Source organism: Melanerpes formicivorus, unplaced genomic scaffold (genome assembly GCF_026170545.1).
Source record: "Melanerpes formicivorus ecotype bairdi unplaced genomic scaffold, bMelFor1.0.p_v2 SCAF_114, whole genome shotgun sequence".
NCBI classification, from domain to species: domain Eukaryota; kingdom Metazoa; phylum Chordata; class Aves; order Piciformes; family Picidae; genus Melanerpes; species Melanerpes formicivorus.
This window is the reverse complement of record NW_027142466.1, coordinates 1,048,821-1,066,198: the sequence shown is the minus strand read 5'-3', so window position 1 is coordinate 1,066,198 and position 17,378 is coordinate 1,048,821. Positions and strand designations below refer to the sequence as shown.

General features: G+C 69.6%; 1 protein-coding gene across 1 annotated transcript; it reads left to right on the top strand.

Annotated features, from left to right (window-relative positions):
* FAM118B (family with sequence similarity 118 member B) lies at nucleotides 1-16,722 on the top strand. The gene is made up of 7 exons (XM_068167291.1): nucleotides 1-22; nucleotides 1,137-1,214; nucleotides 5,036-5,288; nucleotides 6,120-6,347; nucleotides 8,600-8,728; nucleotides 9,771-10,055; nucleotides 16,682-16,722. The coding sequence occupies exons 2-7, from the start codon at nucleotides 1,144-1,146 to the stop codon at nucleotides 16,706-16,708; spliced, it is 993 nt and encodes a 330-aa protein (XP_068023392.1). The 5' UTR covers nucleotides 1-22; nucleotides 1,137-1,143; the 3' UTR covers nucleotides 16,709-16,722.
* The last annotated feature ends 656 nt before the right edge of the window (nucleotides 16,723-17,378 follow it).

Here is a 17,378-nt window from a genome sequence, read left to right as displayed (position 1 = left end):
GAGCCCTGCTGGCAGCCCAGAGGTGACCTGCAGCTGAGGAGCCCCCGTGGGGGTCTCTGCCCCCTGCCCTGCTGCCCCTGCTCTGCCCCCTGCCCTGCTGCCCCTGCCCTGCTGCCCCTGCCCTGCCCCCAGCCCTGCTGCCCCTGCTCTGCCCCTGCCCTGCTGCCCCTGCCCTGCCCCTGCCCTGCTGTCCCTGCTCTGCCCCCTGCCCTGCTGCCCCTGCCCTGCCCCTGCCCTGCTGTCCCTGCTCTGCCCCCTGCCCGGCTGCCCCTGCCCTGCCCCAGCCCTGCTGCCCCTGCCCTGCCCCTGCCCTGCTGCCCCTGCTCTGCCCCTGCCCTGCCCCCTGCCCTGCCCCCAGCCCTGCTGCCCCTGCCCTGCCCCCAGCCCTGCTGCCCCTGCCCTGCCCCCTGCCCCCTGCTGCCCCTGCTGTGCCCCCTGCCCTGCTGCCCCTGCTCTGCCCCCAGCCCTGCTGCCCCTGCTCTGCCCCAGCCCTGCTGCCCCTGCCCTGCCCCCTGCCCTGCTGCCCCTGCTCTGCCCCAGCCCTGCTGCCCCTGCTCTGCCCCCTGCCCTGCTGCCCCTGCTCTGCCCCAGCCCTGCTGCCCCTGCCCTGCCCCCTGCCCTGCTGCCCCTGCCCTGCTGCCCCTGCCCTGCCCCCTGCCCTGCCCCTGCCCTGCTGCCCCTGCTCTGCCCCCTGCCCTGCTGCCCCTGCTCTGCCCCAGCCCTGCTGCCCCTGCCCTGCCCCCTGCCCTGCCCCCTGCTCTGCCCCCTGCCCTGCTGCCCCTGCCCTGCTGCCCCTGCCCTGCTGCCCCTGCTCTGCCCCTGCCCTGCTGCCCCTGCTCTGCCCCCTGCCCTGCTGCCCCTGCCCTGCCCCCTGCCCTGCTGCCCCTGCTCTGCCCCTGCCCTGCTGCCCCTGCTCTGCCCCCTGCCCTGCTGCCCCTGCCCTGCCCCCTGCCCTGCTGCCCCTGCTCTGCCCCCTGCCCTGCTGCCCCTGCTCTGCCCCTGCCCTGCCCCCAGCCCTGCTGCCCCTGCTGTGCCCCCTGCCCTGCTGCCCCTGCTCTGCCCCTGCTCTGCCCCTGCCCTGCCGCCCCTGCCCTGCCCCCTGCCCTGACTCCCCTGTGCTGCTTGGTGCCCTGCAGACCCCGGATGGCTTCCACGCTGAGCCTGCCCACAGACAGCCTGCTGGAGGATGGGATGCCCCCTGCCAAGAGGCCCAGGTACCCCCCACCCCCCCAGGGGGCTGCTGCCTCCCCTTCCCAGCCCCCTGCAGCGCTCCTGGCAGGGCAGGAGGCTCAGCCCCAGCCCCAGCACCCCCCCAGCAGCCTCTCTGCTTGCTGGTCCGAGCAGAGCTGCCTCTGGCCACGGCAGAGCCTCCTCTGCTGCTGGGTTTGGTTAGCCCTGGGGCAGGAGGGGCAGAGCTGGCTGCCCCCCGAGCCGGCTCTGGGCTTTGCTCAGTGCTGAGCCCAGCTCAGCCCCTGCCCACCGCTCAGCTGTGCTGCTGAGCTCCTTCTCCCGGGCTGGATGTGGTTCCCAGCCCTGCAGCTCAAATGGAGCTGAATTTGGTGCTGCAAGGCTGAGGCTCCCCTTAGCCACAGCCACAGCCCCAGCCCTGCCACAGCCCCAGCCCTGCCACAACCACAGCCCCAGCCCCAGCCCCAGCCCCAGCTCCCTGCCACAGCCCCAGCCCCAGCCCCAGCTCCCTGCCACAGCCCCAGCCCCAGCCCCAGCTCCCTGCCACAGCCACAGCCCCAGCCCCAGCTCCCTGCCACAGCCACAGCCACAGCCAAGCTCCTGCCACAGGGTGCTGCAGGAGGCAGAGCTGCAAGGGGGCAGAGCTGCAAGGGGGCAGAGCTACAGGGGGCAGAGCTGCAGGGGGCAGAGCTGCAAGGGGACAGAGCTGCAAGGGGACAGAGCTGCAGGGGGCAGAGCTGCAGGGGGGCAGAGCTGCAAGGGAGCAGAGCTGCAAGGGAGCAGAGCTGCAGGGGAGCAGAGCTGCAGGGGGGCAGAGCTGCAGGGGGGCAGAGCTGCAAGGGGACAGAGCTGCAAGGGAGCAGAGCTGCAAGGGAGCAGAGCTGCAGGGGAGCAGAGCTGCAGGGGGCAGAGCTGCAAGGGAGCAGAGCTGCAGGGGGCAGAGCTGCAAGGGAGCAGAGCTGCAGGGAGCAGAGCTGCAGGGGGCAGAGCTGCAAGGGGGCAGAGCTGCAGGAGGCAGAGCTGCAGGGGGCAGAGCTGCAGGGGGGCAGAGCTGCAGGAGGCAGAGCTGCAAGGGGGCAGAGCTGCAAGGGGGCAGAGCTGCAAGGGAGCAGAGCTGCAGGGGGGCAGAGCTGCAGGGGGACAGAGCTGCAGGGGGACAGAGCTGCAGGGGGCAGAGCTGCAAGGGAGCAGAGCTGCAGGAGGCAGAGCTGCAGGGGGCAGAGCTGCAAGGGAGCAGAGCTGCAAGGGAGCAGAGCTGCAGGAGGCAGAGCTTCAGGGGGCAGAGCTGCAGGAGGCAGAGCTTCAGGGGGCAGAGCTGCAGGGGGCAGAGCTGCAGGGGGGCAGTGCTGCAGGGGGCAGAGCTGCAAGGGGCAGAGCTGCAAGGGAGCAGAGCTGCAGGGGGCAGAGCTGCAGGGGGCAGAGCTGCAAGGGAGCAGAGCTGCAAGGGAGCAGAGCTGCAGGGGGCAGAGCTGCAGGAGGCAGAGCTGCAAGGGAGCAGAGCTGCAAGGGAGCAGAGCTGCAGGGGGGCAGAGCTGCAGGGGGGCAGTGCTGCAGGGGGGCAGTGCTGCAGGGGGCAGAGCTGCAAGGGGCAGAGCTGCAAGGGAGCAGAGCTGCAGGGGGCAGAGCTGCAGGGGGCAGAGCTGCAGGGGGGCAGAGCTGCAGGGGGGCAGTGCTGCAGGGGGCAGAGCTGCAAGGGGGCAGAGCTGCAAGGGGGCAGAGCTGCAAGGGGCAGTGCTGCAGGGGGCAGAGCTGCAGGGGGCAGAGCTGCAAGGGGGCAGAGCTGCAGGGGGGCAGAGCTGCAGGGGGGCAGAGCTGTGGCTGTGGGGGGAGCAGTGAAGGGGCTGGGAGGGCTTTCTCCCCTTGCTCAGGGCAGCTGGGCAGCTGCAGGGTCTGGGTCAGGGTGGGCACAGTGTCCCTCCCAGGGGTGGCAGCAGGGCCTGGGCTCCTGGGGCTGCCTGTGGGCCCCAGCCCCAGCTCTCAAGTAACCTCTCTGTGGGGCTGCCATGAGCTCAGCAGGCTCACAGCACAGCCACCCATCCCCTCCCCAGGAACCTCACTGCTCTGTGGGGCTGGGGGAGGGCAAAGCTCTCTCTGTGGGGCTGTGGGAGGGCAAAGCTCCCTCTGTGGGGCTGGGGGAGGGCAAAGCTCTCTCTGTGGGGCTGGGGGAGGGCAAAGCTCCCTCTCTGTGGGGCTGGCTCCTTCCCCTCCTGCCCTGCAGAGGGGCTGCCCCTGGCCTGTGCTGTGCCCTGCTGCCGAGCAGCCTGGCCCCGGGCAGGGCAATGCTGAGCAGGAGCTCAGCACCCAGCTGAAGGCACTGGGGGGGGGGGGGGCTGGGGGGAGGGCAATGGGAAGGGGGCAGGAGCAGGGAGCCCCCCAGCAGGCTGTGGGATCAGCTGGGCCTCTTCTGGAGCTTGGCCCCCAGCAGCCAGCCTGCACTGGAGGTGTGGCAGGGAGGAGAGCTCTGCAGCAGAGCTGTGCTGCTGGGGGCCTGCTCAGCTCAGGGGGGGCTGGGGGTGGGAGAGAGCTTCCCAGGGCAGGAGGAACCTTCCCTCCCTTCCTGCTGTGCTGGGAGGAGTGGGCTGCTGCCTGGGGCACCTGCTGGGGCAGCCCCAGTGTGCTCTGCTGCCTGTGCTGGGGCAGCCCCAGTGTGCTCTGCTGCCCATGGTGGGGGCAGCCCCAGTGTGCTCTGCTGCCCATGCTGGCTCTGCACAGCCAGGGCTGGGGTCCCAGGCTGCTCAGCACAGCTTCCCCTCCCCCTCCAGCCTCCCTGCTGGCCTCCCAATGCCCTCTGTACCTGGAGCAGCTTGCTCAGGAGGGGCCTAGGGTGGAGCTGACCCCCCCAGGAACTGCCTCCACCCCCAAAGGGCTTCTGACTCCATCCCTGCTAGTGCTGGGCAGCTGGGATGTGGAGGCTGAGGCTACCAGGGGGCAGCCAGGCTCAGCACCTAGCAGAGAGTGACCCTTGGCCTCAGCTTGCATCTCCCCTGCCCCAGGACCCCTCCCCAGGACCTCTCCCCAGCCCCAGGACCTCTCCCCAGGACCTCTCCCCCAGCCCCATGACCTCTCCCCAGGACCTCTCCCACAGCCCCATGACCTCTCCCCAGCCCCAGGACCTCTCCCCAGGACCTCTCCCACAGCCCCATGACCTCTCCCCAGGACTTCTCCCCCTGCCCCAGGACCTCTCCCCAGGACTTCTCCCCCTGCCCCAGGACCTCTCCCCCTGCCCCAGGACCTCTCCCTCTGCCCCAGGACCTCTCCCTCTGCCCCAGGACCTCTCCCCCAGCCCCAGGACCTCTCCCCCAGCCCCAGGACCTGTCCCCAGCTCCTGGACCTCTCCCCAGGACCTCTCCCCTGCCCCAGGACCTCTCCCCTGCCCCAGGATCTCTGCCCTGCCCCAGGACCTCTCCCCAGGACCTCTCCCCAGCCCCCAGGACCTCTCCCCAGCCCCAGGACCTCTCCCCACCCCCAGGACCTCTCCCCAGCCCCCAGGATCTCTCCCCAGCCCCCAGGATCTCTCCCCTGCCCCAGGACCTCTCCCCCAGCCCCAGGACCTCTCCCCCAGCCCCAGGACCTCTCCCCCAGCCCCAGGACCTGTCCCCAGCCCCAGGACCTCTCCCCAGCCCCAGGACCTCTCCCCACCCCCAGGACCTCTCCCCAGCCCCCAGGACCTCTCCCCAGCCCCAGGACCTCTCCCCTGCTCCAGGACCTCTCCCCAGGACCTCTCCCCCAGCCCCAGGACCTCTCCCCTGTGCCTCTCTCCTCTCCCCCAGCCCCAGGACCTCTCCCCTGTGCCTCTCTCCTCTCCCCCAGCCCCAGGACCTCTCCCCTTGCCTCTCTCCTCCCCCAGGAAGCTGCTGCCCAGCCTGAGGGCCAAGCATGCCCAGGAGCTGGTGCTGGTGGTGGGCACAGGCATCAGTGCAGCAGTGGCTCCCCAGGTGCCAGCCCTGCAGTCCTGGAAGGGGCTGATCCAGGCCCTGCTGGATGCTGCCCTGGACTTCGACCTGCTGGAGGCTGAGGAGGGCAGAGCCTTCCAGAGGGCCCTGCAGGAGGACAGGGACTTGGTGCACCTGGCCCACGACCTCATCCAGAAGCTGTCCCCTGTGAGTGCTGGGGGCAGGGACAGCAGCATGGGCTGGGGGTGGGGGGAGCCTGGGGGGAGAGTCTGGGACTGGGGGGGGAGAGTCTGGGGCTGGGGGAGAGAGTCTGGGGGGTGGGGGGGGAGAGTCTGGGGGGGGAAGAGAGTCTGGGGGTGGGGGAGAGTCTGGGGGTGGGGGGAGAGAGTCTGGGGGGAGAGTTTGGGGGGTGGGGAGAGCCTGGGGGCTGGGGGGAGGGGCTGGGGCTGGGGGAGAGAGCCTGGAACTGGGGGGGACAGAGCCTGGGGGGTGGGGGAGAGAGCCTGGGGGGTGGGGTGAGAGAGACTAGGGGCTGGGGGAGGAGAGTCTGAGGGGTGGGGGGAGAGAGAGCCCCAGCCCCAGCCCCAGGCTCAGCCCCAACCCCAGCCCCAGTCCCAGCCCCAGCCCCAGCCCCAGTCCCAGCCCCAGCCCCAGCCCCAGCCCCAGTCCCAGGCTCAGCCCCAGCCCCAGCCCCAGCCCCAGCCCCAGCCCCAGCCCCAGCCCCAGCCCCAGGCTCAGCCCCAGCCCCAGGCTCAGCCTCAGCCCCTGGCTCAGCCTCAGCCCCAGCCCCAGCCTCAGCCCCAGCCTCAGCCCCAGCCCCAGCCCCAGCCCCAGCCTCAGCCCCAGCCCCAGCCCCAGCCCCAGCCCCAGCCCCTGGCTCAGCCTCAGCCCCAGCCTCAGCCCCAGCCCCAGCCCCAGCCCCAGCCCCAGCCCCAGGCTCAGCCCCAGCCCCAGCCCCAGCCCCGCCCCTGCCCCGCCCCTGCCCCGCCCCTGCCCCTCCCCAGCCCCGCCCCAGCCCCTTTCGCTCTCTCCCCGCAGCGCACCAGCTCCGTCCGCTCCTCCTTCTTCAAGGACTGTCTGTATGAGGTCTTTGATGGCCTGGAGGCCAAGATGGAAGATGCAGGCAAGCAGCTGCTGCAGTCTGTGCTGCAGCTGATGGAGAGTGGAGCCCTGGTGCTCACCACCAACTTCGACAACCTGCTGGAGCTCTACGCTGCTCACCAGGGCAGGCAGCTGGAGTCACTCGACCTGAGTGATGAGCAGAAGGTGGGGAGGGGGCTGGAGGGGCTGGGGAGGGGTCCTGCATGAGGGCATTAAGCTGCTCACCTGGCCCAAAGGGATGAAGTTCAACGAGGCCAAGGGCTGGGTCCTGCCCTTGGCTCACAACCACCCCAGCAAGGCTCCAGGCTGGGGCAGAGGGGCTGCAAAGTGCCCAGCAGGAAAGGCCCTGGGGGGGCTGGGTGGCAGCAGCTGGAGAGGAGCCAGGGGGTGCCCAGCTGGGCAAGAAGGCCACCAGCAGCCTGGCCTGGAGCAGCAATGGTGTGGGCAGCAGGAGCAGGGCAGGGATTGTGCCCCTGGGCTGGGCACTGCTGAGGCCAGCCCTGGAGTGCTGCCTTCAGCTCTGGGCTCCTGGCTGCCAGCAGGAGCTGGAGAGGCTGCAGCAGGGCCAGGGAAGGGCAAGGAAGCTGGGGAAGGGTCTGGAGAAGAGGGCTGGGGAGGAGCAGCTGAGGGAGCTGGGGGTGGTGAGGCTGGAGGAGAGGAGGCTGAGGGAGACCTCCTTGCTCTCTGCAGCTCCCTGCAAGGAGGCTGGAGCCAGGTGGGGCTTGGGCTCTGCTCCCAGGTACCAAGGGACAGGACAAGAGGCAATGGCCTCAGGCTGCCCCAGGGGAGGTTCAGGTTGGCCATGAGGAACAATTTCTTCTCCTTGAGGGTTGTCCAGGCCTGGCCCAGGCTGCCCAGGGCAGAGGTTGAATCCCTACCCCTGGAGGGGTTTCAGAGCCCTGGGGCTGTGGTGCCCTGCAGTGCTCAGTGGCTACACTGAAGACCTGAAAGATCTCTTCTGGGGCTGGTGGCCAGCAGAGGGTCAGGGGCTGGTGACCAGCAGAGGGTCAGGGGCTGGTGGCCAGCAGAGGGTCAGGGGCTGGTGACCAGCAGAGGGTCAGGGGCTGGTGGCCAGCAGAGGTCTGGGGCTGGTGGCCAGCAGATGCCCTGGTCTGGTGGCCAGCAGAGGTCTGGGGCTGGTGGCCAGCAGAGGGTCAGGGGCTGGTGACCAGCAGAGGGTCAGGGGCTGGTGGCCAGCAGAGGCCCTGGGCTGGTGGCCAGCAGAGGCCCTGGGCTGGTGGCCAGCAGAGCAGTGCAGCTAAGGTCTGCTCCTCAAGCCCTGCTCTGGGTGGCTGCCAGCCACAGCTCAGGAGGAGCCCTGGGCTCATGGCTCCAGGCCCTGTCCTTGGGGCTCTGTGAACCCCCCCAGGCCTCACTCCCACCCCAGATGTTTGCAGCAGGCTGTGCAGACCCAGGGCTGCCCTTCCCATTGTCCCCACAGCCTGGGGGGTGACTTCCATCCTGGGGTCCCCAGGCTGCAGCCTTCAGAGCTTCCCTCCTGCCCCAAGGCCTCCTCAGAGAGCTGCTGGCACCTGCTGGGCTCCTGCCCCCCCCCCCTGCAGCCATGCTCCTGGGGGGCTGCTGCTGCTCTTTCACACATCTGCCCTCCTCCTGCCCCCCCTCCTGCAGCCATGCTCCTGGGGGGCTGCTGCTGCTCCTTCACACAGCTGCCCTCCCCCTGCCCCCTCAGCAGCAACCCAGGCCCTGAGCCCTGCAGAGCTGCACAGCTCAGCTCAGCTCAGCAGCTCTGGGGGGGAGCAGCTCTGGGGGGAGCAGCTCTGGGGAAAGCAGCTCTGGGGGGGAGCAGCTCTGGGGAAAGCAGCTCTGGGGGGGAGCAGCTCTGGGGGGAGCAGCTCTGGGGGGAGCAGCTCTGGGGGAGCAGCTCTGGGGGGGAGCAGCTCTGGGGGGAGCAGCTCTGGGGAAAGCAGCTCTGGGGGGGAGCAGCTCTGGGGGGAGCAGCTCTGGGGGGAGCAGCTCTGGGGGGGAATAGCTCTTGGGGGGAGCAGCTCTTGGGGGGAGCAGCTCATCCTGTTTGCCTCTCAGCCCTGGTGCCCTGCAGCTCTCGGTCTCCTCCCATCCTGAGGCCTCTCTCTGCTCCCTGGTTCCTGCCTCACCTCTTACTCTCCATGGCTGGAGGTGCTTTCAGGGTTACCTTATGGTTCTCATTCCTGCAAGCTCAAAGCAGCTGAGGCCTGCAGGGAGGAGACTGAGCCCTCCAGGGAGGAAACTGAGCCCTTCAGCAGTGGCCTTCCAAAGGGCAGGGCAGGTGCTGAGGGCCCCCAGGGCTGCCCAGAGCCTCGAGGGGCCGAGGAAGACAACTCTGCAGCCTTGAGCAGCAGGCTGAGCGCCGTGGGGGCGGTGTGGGAAGCAGCCAGCCTGCCCCTGGTGACACTGGTGGAGGGGTTGGTGTGGTGCAGGTGCTGGAGTGGGCGCAGGAGAAGAGGCAGCTGAGCGTGCTGCACATCCACGGCGTCTACACCAACCCCAGCGGCATCGTGCTGCACCCGGCCGGCTACCAGAGCGTGCTGAGCAACACCCCCGTGATGGTGAGAGAGAGCAACCTCCTGAGGCTGCAGCAGGGCAAGGGCAGGGCCTGGCCCCAGGGAGGAACAACCTCCTGCAGCAGCACAGGGCAGGGGGAAGCTGCTGGCAAGCAGCTCCAAGCAGAAGCAGCTGGGAGTGCTGGGGGACAAGGAGTTGCCCAGCAGCAGCAAGGTGGCCTGGGGGCCAAGAAGGCCAAGGCTGTGCTGGGGGCATGGAGAAGAGTGTGGGCAGCAGCAGGGCAAGGGAGGTTGTGCTGCCCCTCTGGCCTGCCCTGCTGAGGCCACCTCTGGAGCCCTGGGGGCAGTTGTGTGCTGCCCAGCTGCAGAGGGCCAGAGAAGTGCTGGAGAGAGTGCAGGGGAGGCTGGGAAGCTGCTGAGGGGCCTGGAGCAGCTCTGGCAGGAGCAAAGGCTGAGAGGCCTGGGGCTGAGAGGCTGCAGAAGAGCAGCCCCAGAGCAATGCTCAGCAATGCTCAGCAAGAGCTGAAGGGCCCCTGGGGGGCAAGAGGCTGGGGCCAGGCTCTGCTGAGTGGTGGCCAGGGCCAGGCCAAGGGGCAGTGGGCAGAGAGTGGAGGCCAGGAGGTTGGAGGGGAAGAGGAGGAGCAAGTTGTTTGTTGGGAGGGTGCTGGAGGCCTGGAGCAGGCTGCCCAGAGAGGTTGTGGAGTGTCCTGGTGTGGAGAGCTTCCAACCCCCCCTGGGCACTGTGCCCCTGGGCAAGCTGCTGGAGGTGCCTGCTGGGGCAGTGGGGTTGGGCTGGGGGAGCTCCAGAGGTCCCTGCCCCTCTCTCCACGCTGGGGGTCCGGACTGTGCTACTGCCCTGCAGGGCTGGGAGGTACCCAGGCAGAGACTGAGCTGAGTGTGAAGGCCAAGCCTCACACAGGGGTGTGGCAGAGCCCCAGGGCTCTCAGCCTGTTCTCCCCCCAGGGAGGCTGCAGCCCCCCAGCCTGGCCCTGCCCCCTGCAGGGCTCCGCGGGGCGCAGGGGCAGCTGTGAGCCGAGCAGGCTGCACCGGGGCCCAGGCTGAGCTGCTCCTTCCCCCTCTCTTCCAGCGGGAGATCCAGAAGCTGTACGAGAGCAAATCCTTCCTGTTCCTGGGCTGTGGCTGGGCTGTGGGGGACACCACCTTCCAGGCCCTCTTCCTGGAGGCCGTCAAGCACAGGTCGGAGCTGGAGCACTTCATGCTGGTGCGGCGCGGGGACGCGGCGGAGTTCCGGCAGCTGCGGCAGAGCCTGCTGGACAAGGGCATCAAGGTGGTGTCCTACGGCGAGGCCTACGGAGACCTGCCCGACTACCTGCGGCGCCTGGCGGCAGAGATCGCGCCGGGGGGCGGGCAGGTAGGGCTGCAGGGGCTGCAGGGGCAGGCAGGGAGGGCTGCAGGGGCTGCAGGGACAGGCAGGTAGGGCTTCAGGGGCTGCAGGGGCTGCAGCAATGGGGGGCAGGCAGGTAGGGCTGCAGGGGCTGCAGTGCTGCGGGGACAGGTAGGGCCTGCAGGGGCTGCAGTGCTGCAGGAACAGGTAGGTAGGGCTGCAGGGGCTGCAGCACTGTGGGGGCAGGCAGGGCTGCAGGGGCTGCAGCACTGCAGGGACAGGCAGGTAGGACTGCAGTGGTTGCAGGGACAGGCAGGTAGGGCTGCAGGGGCTGCAGGGACAGGCAGGTAGGACTGCAGGGGCTGCAGGGACAGGCAGGTAGGGCTGTAGGGGCTGCAGCGCTGCAGGGACAGGCAGGTAGAGCTGTAGGGGCTGCAGCGCTGCAGGGACAGGCAGGTAGGGCTGCAGGGGCTGCAGCGCTGCAGGGACAGGCAGGTAGGGCTGCAGGGGCTGCAGGGACAGGCAGGTAGAGCTGTAGGGGCTGCAGCGCTGCAGGGACAAGCAGGTAGGGCTGCAGGGGCTGCAGCGCTGTGGGGGCAGGCAGGTAGGGCTGCAGGGGCTGCAGGGACAGGCAGGTAGGGCTGCAGGGGGTGCAGTGACAGGCAGGTAGGGCTGCAGTGCTGCAGGCACAGGCAGGTAGGGCTGCAGGGGCTGCAGCGCTGTGGGGGCAGGCAGGTAGGGCTGCAGGGGCTGCAGGGACAGGCAGGTAGGGCTGCAGGGGATGCAGCACTGTGGGGGCAGGCAGGTAGGGCTGCAGGGGCTGCAGCACTGCAGGGACAGGTAGGGCCTGCAGGGGCTGCCCCGGGCTCCAGTGCTGCAGGGGCAGGCAGGTAGGGCCTGCAGGGGCAGGCAGGTAGGGCTGCAGGGGCAGGCAGATAGGGCTGCAGGGGCAGGCAGGTAGGGCCTGCAGGGGCTGCAGTGCTGCAGGGATGGGCAGGTAGGGCTGCAGGGGCTGCAGTGCTGTGGGGACAGGCAGGTAGGGCTGTAGGGGCTGCAGTGCTGAGGGGACAGTCAGGTAGGGCCTGCAGAGGCTGCAGTGCTTTGGGGGCAGGCAGGGAGGGCTGCAGGTGCTGCAGCACTGTGGGGGCATGCAGGTAGGGCTCCAGGGGATGCAGTGCTGCAGGGACAGGCAGGTAGGGCTGCAGTGCTGCGGGGGCAGGCAGGGAGGGCTGCAGGGGGTGCAGGGACAGGCAGCGAGGGCTGCAGGGGGTGCAGGGACAGGCAGGTAGGGCTGCAGGGGCTGCAGGGACAGGCAGGTAGGGCTGCAGTGCTGCAGGGACAGGCAGGTAGGGCTGCAGTGCTGCAGGGACAGGCAGGTAGGGCTGCAGGGGCTGCAGGGACAGGCAGGTAGGGCTTCAGGGGCTGCAGGGGCTGCAGCAATGGGGGGCAGGCAGGTAGGGCTGCAGGGGCTGCAGTGCTGCAGGGATGGGCAGGTAGGGCTGCAGGGGCTGCAGCACTGTGGGGGCAGGTAGGGCCTGCAGGGGCTGCAGCGCTGCAGGGACAGGCAGGTAGGGCTGCAGGGGCTGCAGCGCTGTGGGGGCAGGCAGGTAGGGCTGCAGGGGCTGCAGGGACAGGCAGGTAGGGCTGCAGGGGCTGCAGCGCTGTGGGGACAGGCAGGTAGGGCTGCAGCGCTGCAGGGACAAGCAGGTAGGGCTGCAGGGGCTGCAGCGCTGTGGGGGCAGGCAGGTAGGGCTGCAGGGGCTGCAGGGACAGGCAGGTAGGGCTGCAGGGGCTGCAGCGCTGTGGGGACAGGCAGGTAGGGCTGCAGCGCTGCAGGGACAGGCAGGTAGGGCTGCAGGGGCTGCAGCGCTGTGGGGGCAGGCAGGTAGGGCTGCAGGGGCTGCAGGGACAGGCAGGTAGGGCTGCAGGGGCTGCAGCGCTGTGGGGACAGGCAGGTAGGGCTGCAGCGCTGCAGGGACAGGCAGGTAGGGCTGCAGGGGCTGCAGCGCTGCAGGGACAGGCAGGTAGGGCTGCAGGGGCTGCAGGGACAGGCAGGTAGGACTGCAGGGGCTGCAGGGACAGGCAGGTAGGGCTGTAGGGGCTGCAGCGCTGCAGGGACAGGCAGGTAGAGCTGTAGGGGCTGCAGCGCTGCAGGGACAGGCAGGTAGGGCTGCAGGGGCTGCAGTGACAGGCAGGTAGGGCTGCAGTGCTGCAGGCACAGGCAGGTAGGGCTGCAGGGGCTGCAGCACTGCAGGGACAGGCAGGTAGAGCTGTAGGGGCTGCAGCGCTGCAGGGACAGGCAGGTAGGGCTGCAGGGGCTGCAGGGACAGGCAGGTAGGGCTGTAGGGGCTGCAGGGACAGGCAGGTAGGGCTGCAGGGGATGCAGCACTGTGGGGGCAGGCAGGTAGGGCTTCAGGGGCTGCAGGGACAGGCAGGTAGGGCTGCAGGGGCTGCAGCACTGCAGGGACAGGTAGGGCCTGCAGGGGCTGCCCCAGGCTCCAGTGCTGCAGGGGCAGGCAGGTAGGGCTGCAGGGGCTGCAGTGCTGTGGGGACAGGTAGGGCCTGCAGGGGCTGCAGTGCTGCAGGAACAGGTAGGTAGGGCTGCAGGGGCTGCAGCACTGTGGGGGCAGGCAGGGCTGCAGGGGCTGCAGCACTGCAGGGACAGGCAGGTAGGACTGCAGTGGTTGCAGGGACAGGCAGGTAGGGCTGCAGGGGCTGCAGGGACAGGCAGGTAGGACTGCAGGGGCTGCAGGGACAGGCAGGTAGGGCTGTAGGGGCTGCAGCGCTGCAGGGACAGGCAGGTAGAGCTGTAGGGGCTGCAGCGCTGCAGGGACAGGCAGGTAGGGCTGCAGGGGCTGCAGCGCTGCAGGGACAGGCAGGTAGGGCTGCAGGGGCTGCAGGGACAGGCAGGTAGAGCTGTAGGGGCTGCAGCGCTGCAGGGACAAGCAGGTAGGGCTGCAGGGGCTGCAGCGCTGTGGGGGCAGGCAGGTAGGGCTGCAGGGGCTGCAGGGACAGGCAGGTAGGGCTGCAGGGGGTGCAGTGACAGGCAGGTAGGGCTGCAGTGCTGCAGGCACAGGCAGGTAGGGCTGCAGGGGCTGCAGCGCTGTGGGGGCAGGCAGGTAGGGCTGCAGGGGCTGCAGGGACAGGCAGGTAGGGCTGCAGGGGATGCAGCACTGTGGGGGCAGGCAGGTAGGGCTGCAGGGGCTGCAGCACTGCAGGGACAGGTAGGGCCTGCAGGGGCTGCCCCGGGCTCCAGTGCTGCAGGGGCAGGCAGGTAGGGCCTGCAGGGGCAGGCAGGTAGGGCTGCAGGGGCAGGCAGATAGGGCTGCAGGGGCAGGCAGGTAGGGCCTGCAGGGGCTGCAGTGCTGCAGGGATGGGCAGGTAGGGCTGCAGGGGCTGCAGTGCTGTGGGGACAGGCAGGTAGGGCTGTAGGGGCTGCAGTGCTGAGGGGACAGTCAGGTAGGGCCTGCAGAGGCTGCAGTGCTTTGGGGGCAGGCAGGGAGGGCTGCAGGTGCTGCAGCACTGTGGGGGCATGCAGGTAGGGCTCCAGGGGATGCAGTGCTGCAGGGACAGGCAGGTAGGGCTGCAGTGCTGCGGGGGCAGGCAGGGAGGGCTGCAGGGGGTGCAGGGACAGGCAGCGAGGGCTGCAGGGGGTGCAGGGACAGGCAGGTAGGGCTGCAGGGGCTGCAGGGACAGGCAGGTAGGGCTGCAGTGCTGCAGGGACAGGCAGGTAGGGCTGCAGTGCTGCAGGGACAGGCAGGTAGGGCTGCAGGGGCTGCAGGGACAGGCAGGTAGGGCTTCAGGGGCTGCAGGGGCTGCAGCAATGGGGGGCAGGCAGGTAGGGCTGCAGGGGCTGCAGTGCTGCAGGGATGGGCAGGTAGGGCTGCAGGGGCTGCAGCACTGTGGGGGCAGGTAGGGCCTGCAGGGGCTGCAGCGCTGCAGGGACAGGCAGGTAGGGCTGCAGGGGCTGCAGCGCTGTGGGGGCAGGCAGGTAGGGCTGCAGGGGCTGCAGGGACAGGCAGGTAGGGCTGCAGGGGCTGCAGCACTGTGGGGACAGGCAGGTAGGGCTGCAGCGCTGCAGGGACAAGCAGGTAGGGCTGCAGGGGCTGCAGCGCTGTGGGGGCAGGCAGGTAGGGCTGCAGGGGCTGCAGGGACAGGCAGGTAGGGCTGCAGGGGCTGCAGCGCTGTGGGGACAGGCAGGTAGGGCTGCAGCGCTGCAGGGACAGGCAGGTAGGGCTGCAGGGGCTGCAGCGCTGCAGGGACAGGCAGGTAGGGCTGCAGGGGCTGCAGCGCTGTGGGGGCAGGCAGGTAGGGCTGCAGGGGCTGCAGGGACAGGCAGGTAGGGCTGCAGGGGGTGCAGTGACAGGCAGGTAGGGCTGCAGTGCTGCAGGCACAGGCAGGTAGGGCTGCAGGGGCTGCAGCACTGCAGGGACAGGCAGGTAGGGCTGCAGGGGCTGCAGGGACAGGCAGGTAGGGCTGCAGGGGCTGCAGCACTGCAGGGACAGGTAGGTAGGGCTGCAGGGGCTGCCCCAGGCTCCAGTGCTGCAGGGGCAGGCAGGTAGGGCTGCAGGGGCTGCAGTGCTCCGGAGGCAGGCAGATAGGGCTGCAGGGGTTGCAGGGGCTGCAGCGCTGCAGGGGCAGGCAGGTAGGTCTGCAGGGGCTGCAGCGCTGCAGGGACAGGCAGGTAGGGCTGCAGGGGCAGGGACAGGCAGGTAGGGCTGCAGTGCTGCAGGGACAGGCAGGGAGGGCTGCAGGGGCTGCAGGGGCTGCAGGGACAGGCAGGTAGGGCTGCAGGGGCTGCAGCGCTGCAGGGACAGGCAGGGAGGGCTGCAGGGGCAGGTAGGTAGGGCTGCAGGGGCTACAGGGGCTGCAGGGGCAGGCAGGGAGGGCTGCAGGGGCTGCAGCGCTGCAGGGACAGGCAGGTAGGGCTGCAGGGGCTGCAGGGACAGGCAGGTAGGGCTGCAGGGGCTGCAGCACTGCAGGGACAGGCAGGGAGGGCTGCAGGGGCTGCAGCAATGGGGGACAGGCAGGTAGGGCTGCAGGGGCTGCAGTGCTGCAGGAACAGGTAGGTAGGGCTGCAAGGCCTGCAGCACTGTGGGGGCATGCAGGGCTGCAGGGGCTGCAGCGCTGCAGGGACAGGCAGGTAGGACTGCAGTGGCTGCAGGGATAGGCAGGTAGGGCTTCAGGGGCTGCAGGGGCTGCAGCGCTGTGGGGACAGGCAGGTAGGGCTGCAAGGGCTGCAGGGGCTGGAGGGACAGGCAGGTAGGGCTGCAGGGGCTGCAGCAATGGGGGGCAGGCAGGTAGGGCTGCAGGGGGTGCAGGGGCTGCAGGGGATGCAGGGACAGGCAGGTAGGGCTGCAGCGCTGTGGGGACAGGCAGGTAGGGCTGCAGGGGCTGCAGTGCTGCAGGGGCAGGCAGGTAGGGCTGCAGGGGCTGCAGGGACAGGCAGGTAGGGCTGCAGGGGCTGCAGCACTGCAGGGACAGGCAGGTAGGGCTGCAGGGGCTGCAGGGGCTGCAGGGACAGGCAGGGAGGGCTGCAGGGGGTGCAGGGACAGGCAGGGAGGGCTGCAGGGGCTGCAGGGACAGGCAGGGAGGGCTGCAGGGGCTGCAGGGGCAGGCAGGTAGGGCTGCAGGGGCTGCAGGGGCTGCAGGGACAGGCAGGGAGGGCTGCAGGGACAGGCAGGTAGGGCTGCAGGGGCTGCAGGGGCTGCAGGGACAGGCAGGTAGGGCTGCAGGGGCTGCAGGGGCAGGCAGGTAGGGCTGCAGGGGCTGCAGCGCTGCAGGGACAGGCAGGTAGGGCTGCAGGGGCTGCAGCGCTGCAGGGACAGGCAGGTAGGGCTGCAGGGACAGGCAGGTAGGGCAGGGGCTGCCCCGGGCTGCAGCAGCCCCACACAGCCCAGGGGCCTGCCGAGCCCTGGGGTGAAACCTCTCAGGTCACAGAGTCCCACCCAGCCCTGCCAAGGCACCGCCAGGCCATGGCCTCAGCACTGCATCCCCAGGGCCTCCAAACCCCTCCAGGGATGGGCACTGCACCTCTGCCCTGGGCAGCCTGGGCCAGGCCTGGACAACCCTCAACGGGAAGGAATTGTTCCTCATGGCCAACCTGAACCTCCCCTGGGGCAGCCTGAGGCCATTGCCTCTTGTCCTGTCCCTTGTTCCCTGGGAGCAGAGCCCAAGCCCCACCTGGCTCCAGCCTCCTTGCAGGGAGCTGCAGAGAGCAAGGAGGTCTCCCTCAGCCTCCTCTCCTCCAGCCTCACCACCCCCAGCTCCCTCAGCTGCTCCTCCCCAGCCCTCTTCTCCACACCCTTCCCCAGCTTCCTTGCCCTTCCCTGGCCCTGCTGCAGCCTCTCCAGCTCCTGCTGGCAGCCAGGAGCCCAGAGCTGAAGGCAGCACTCCAGGGCTGGCCTCAGCAGTGCCCAGGACTGATGCTCAGCTTCAGCATGCCCAGGAGCTCACTCATAAGCCACAGCAGGGGGGCAAAGAATCCACTCTGCTTCCCAGAGCTTGCCTGGCAGCTGGCCTGAGGGTGAAACCCAGCCAGGATGGCAGTGTGGGACATGAGTCAGTGCAGGCTCCTCTCCTCCCCCATGGTGTCCCCGTGCCTGGGCAGTCTCCTGGGGATGGCCTTGCCACCAGCTCTCTCCTCTCCCCAGGTGTGCCCAGGGAGGGCCAGCAGCTGAAGGGCTCTGCCAGTGGCCAGGCCGAGCTGCAGCTGGCAGGTAAGAGCCTGGGGAGATGCCAGGAGTCAGTGCCCAGGGCCCTGCAGTGCCTGCCCACGGCCTCTGCTTCCCCCCAGGAGGAACCACCTGAGCATGGCCTCAGCCCCGGAGCCGTGCACCACCGCGGGGGACTCCCTGGCACTGACCTCACCCTGAGCAGGCTCCAGGCCTGTGTGGAAGCCCAGAGCCACAGGGAGCAGGGTGCCAGAGCCAGGAGCTCCTGGGCTGGACACCTGGTGTCATGTAGCAGCCTTCTTCTGGAGGTGGCAGGGGGTGGTGTCCCTCAGGGAGCTGCAGCCTCCTCTGCTCTCCTTCCTACTGCTTGGGTACTTTGTGCTTGGGCTCAGCCCCCCCAGGCCTCCTGGTTTGTACTGAAGCTCTCCAGATTTCTAACCCTCTCTTGATACAGCTTTTGTGTGGGACCCTGGCATTAAAGCCCTCTCACCTCTGCTGCTGCCTGACTCCCCCCACCCCCACCCCCAGGACAGGGCGACCCCAGGCGCCAGCATAGGGAGGGGAGTGATGTGGTGGAACAGCAGCTCCAAGCAGAAGCAGCTGGGAGTGCTGGGGGACAAGGAGTTGCCCAGCAGCAGCAAGGTGGCCTGGGGGCCAAGAAGGCCAAGGCTGTGCT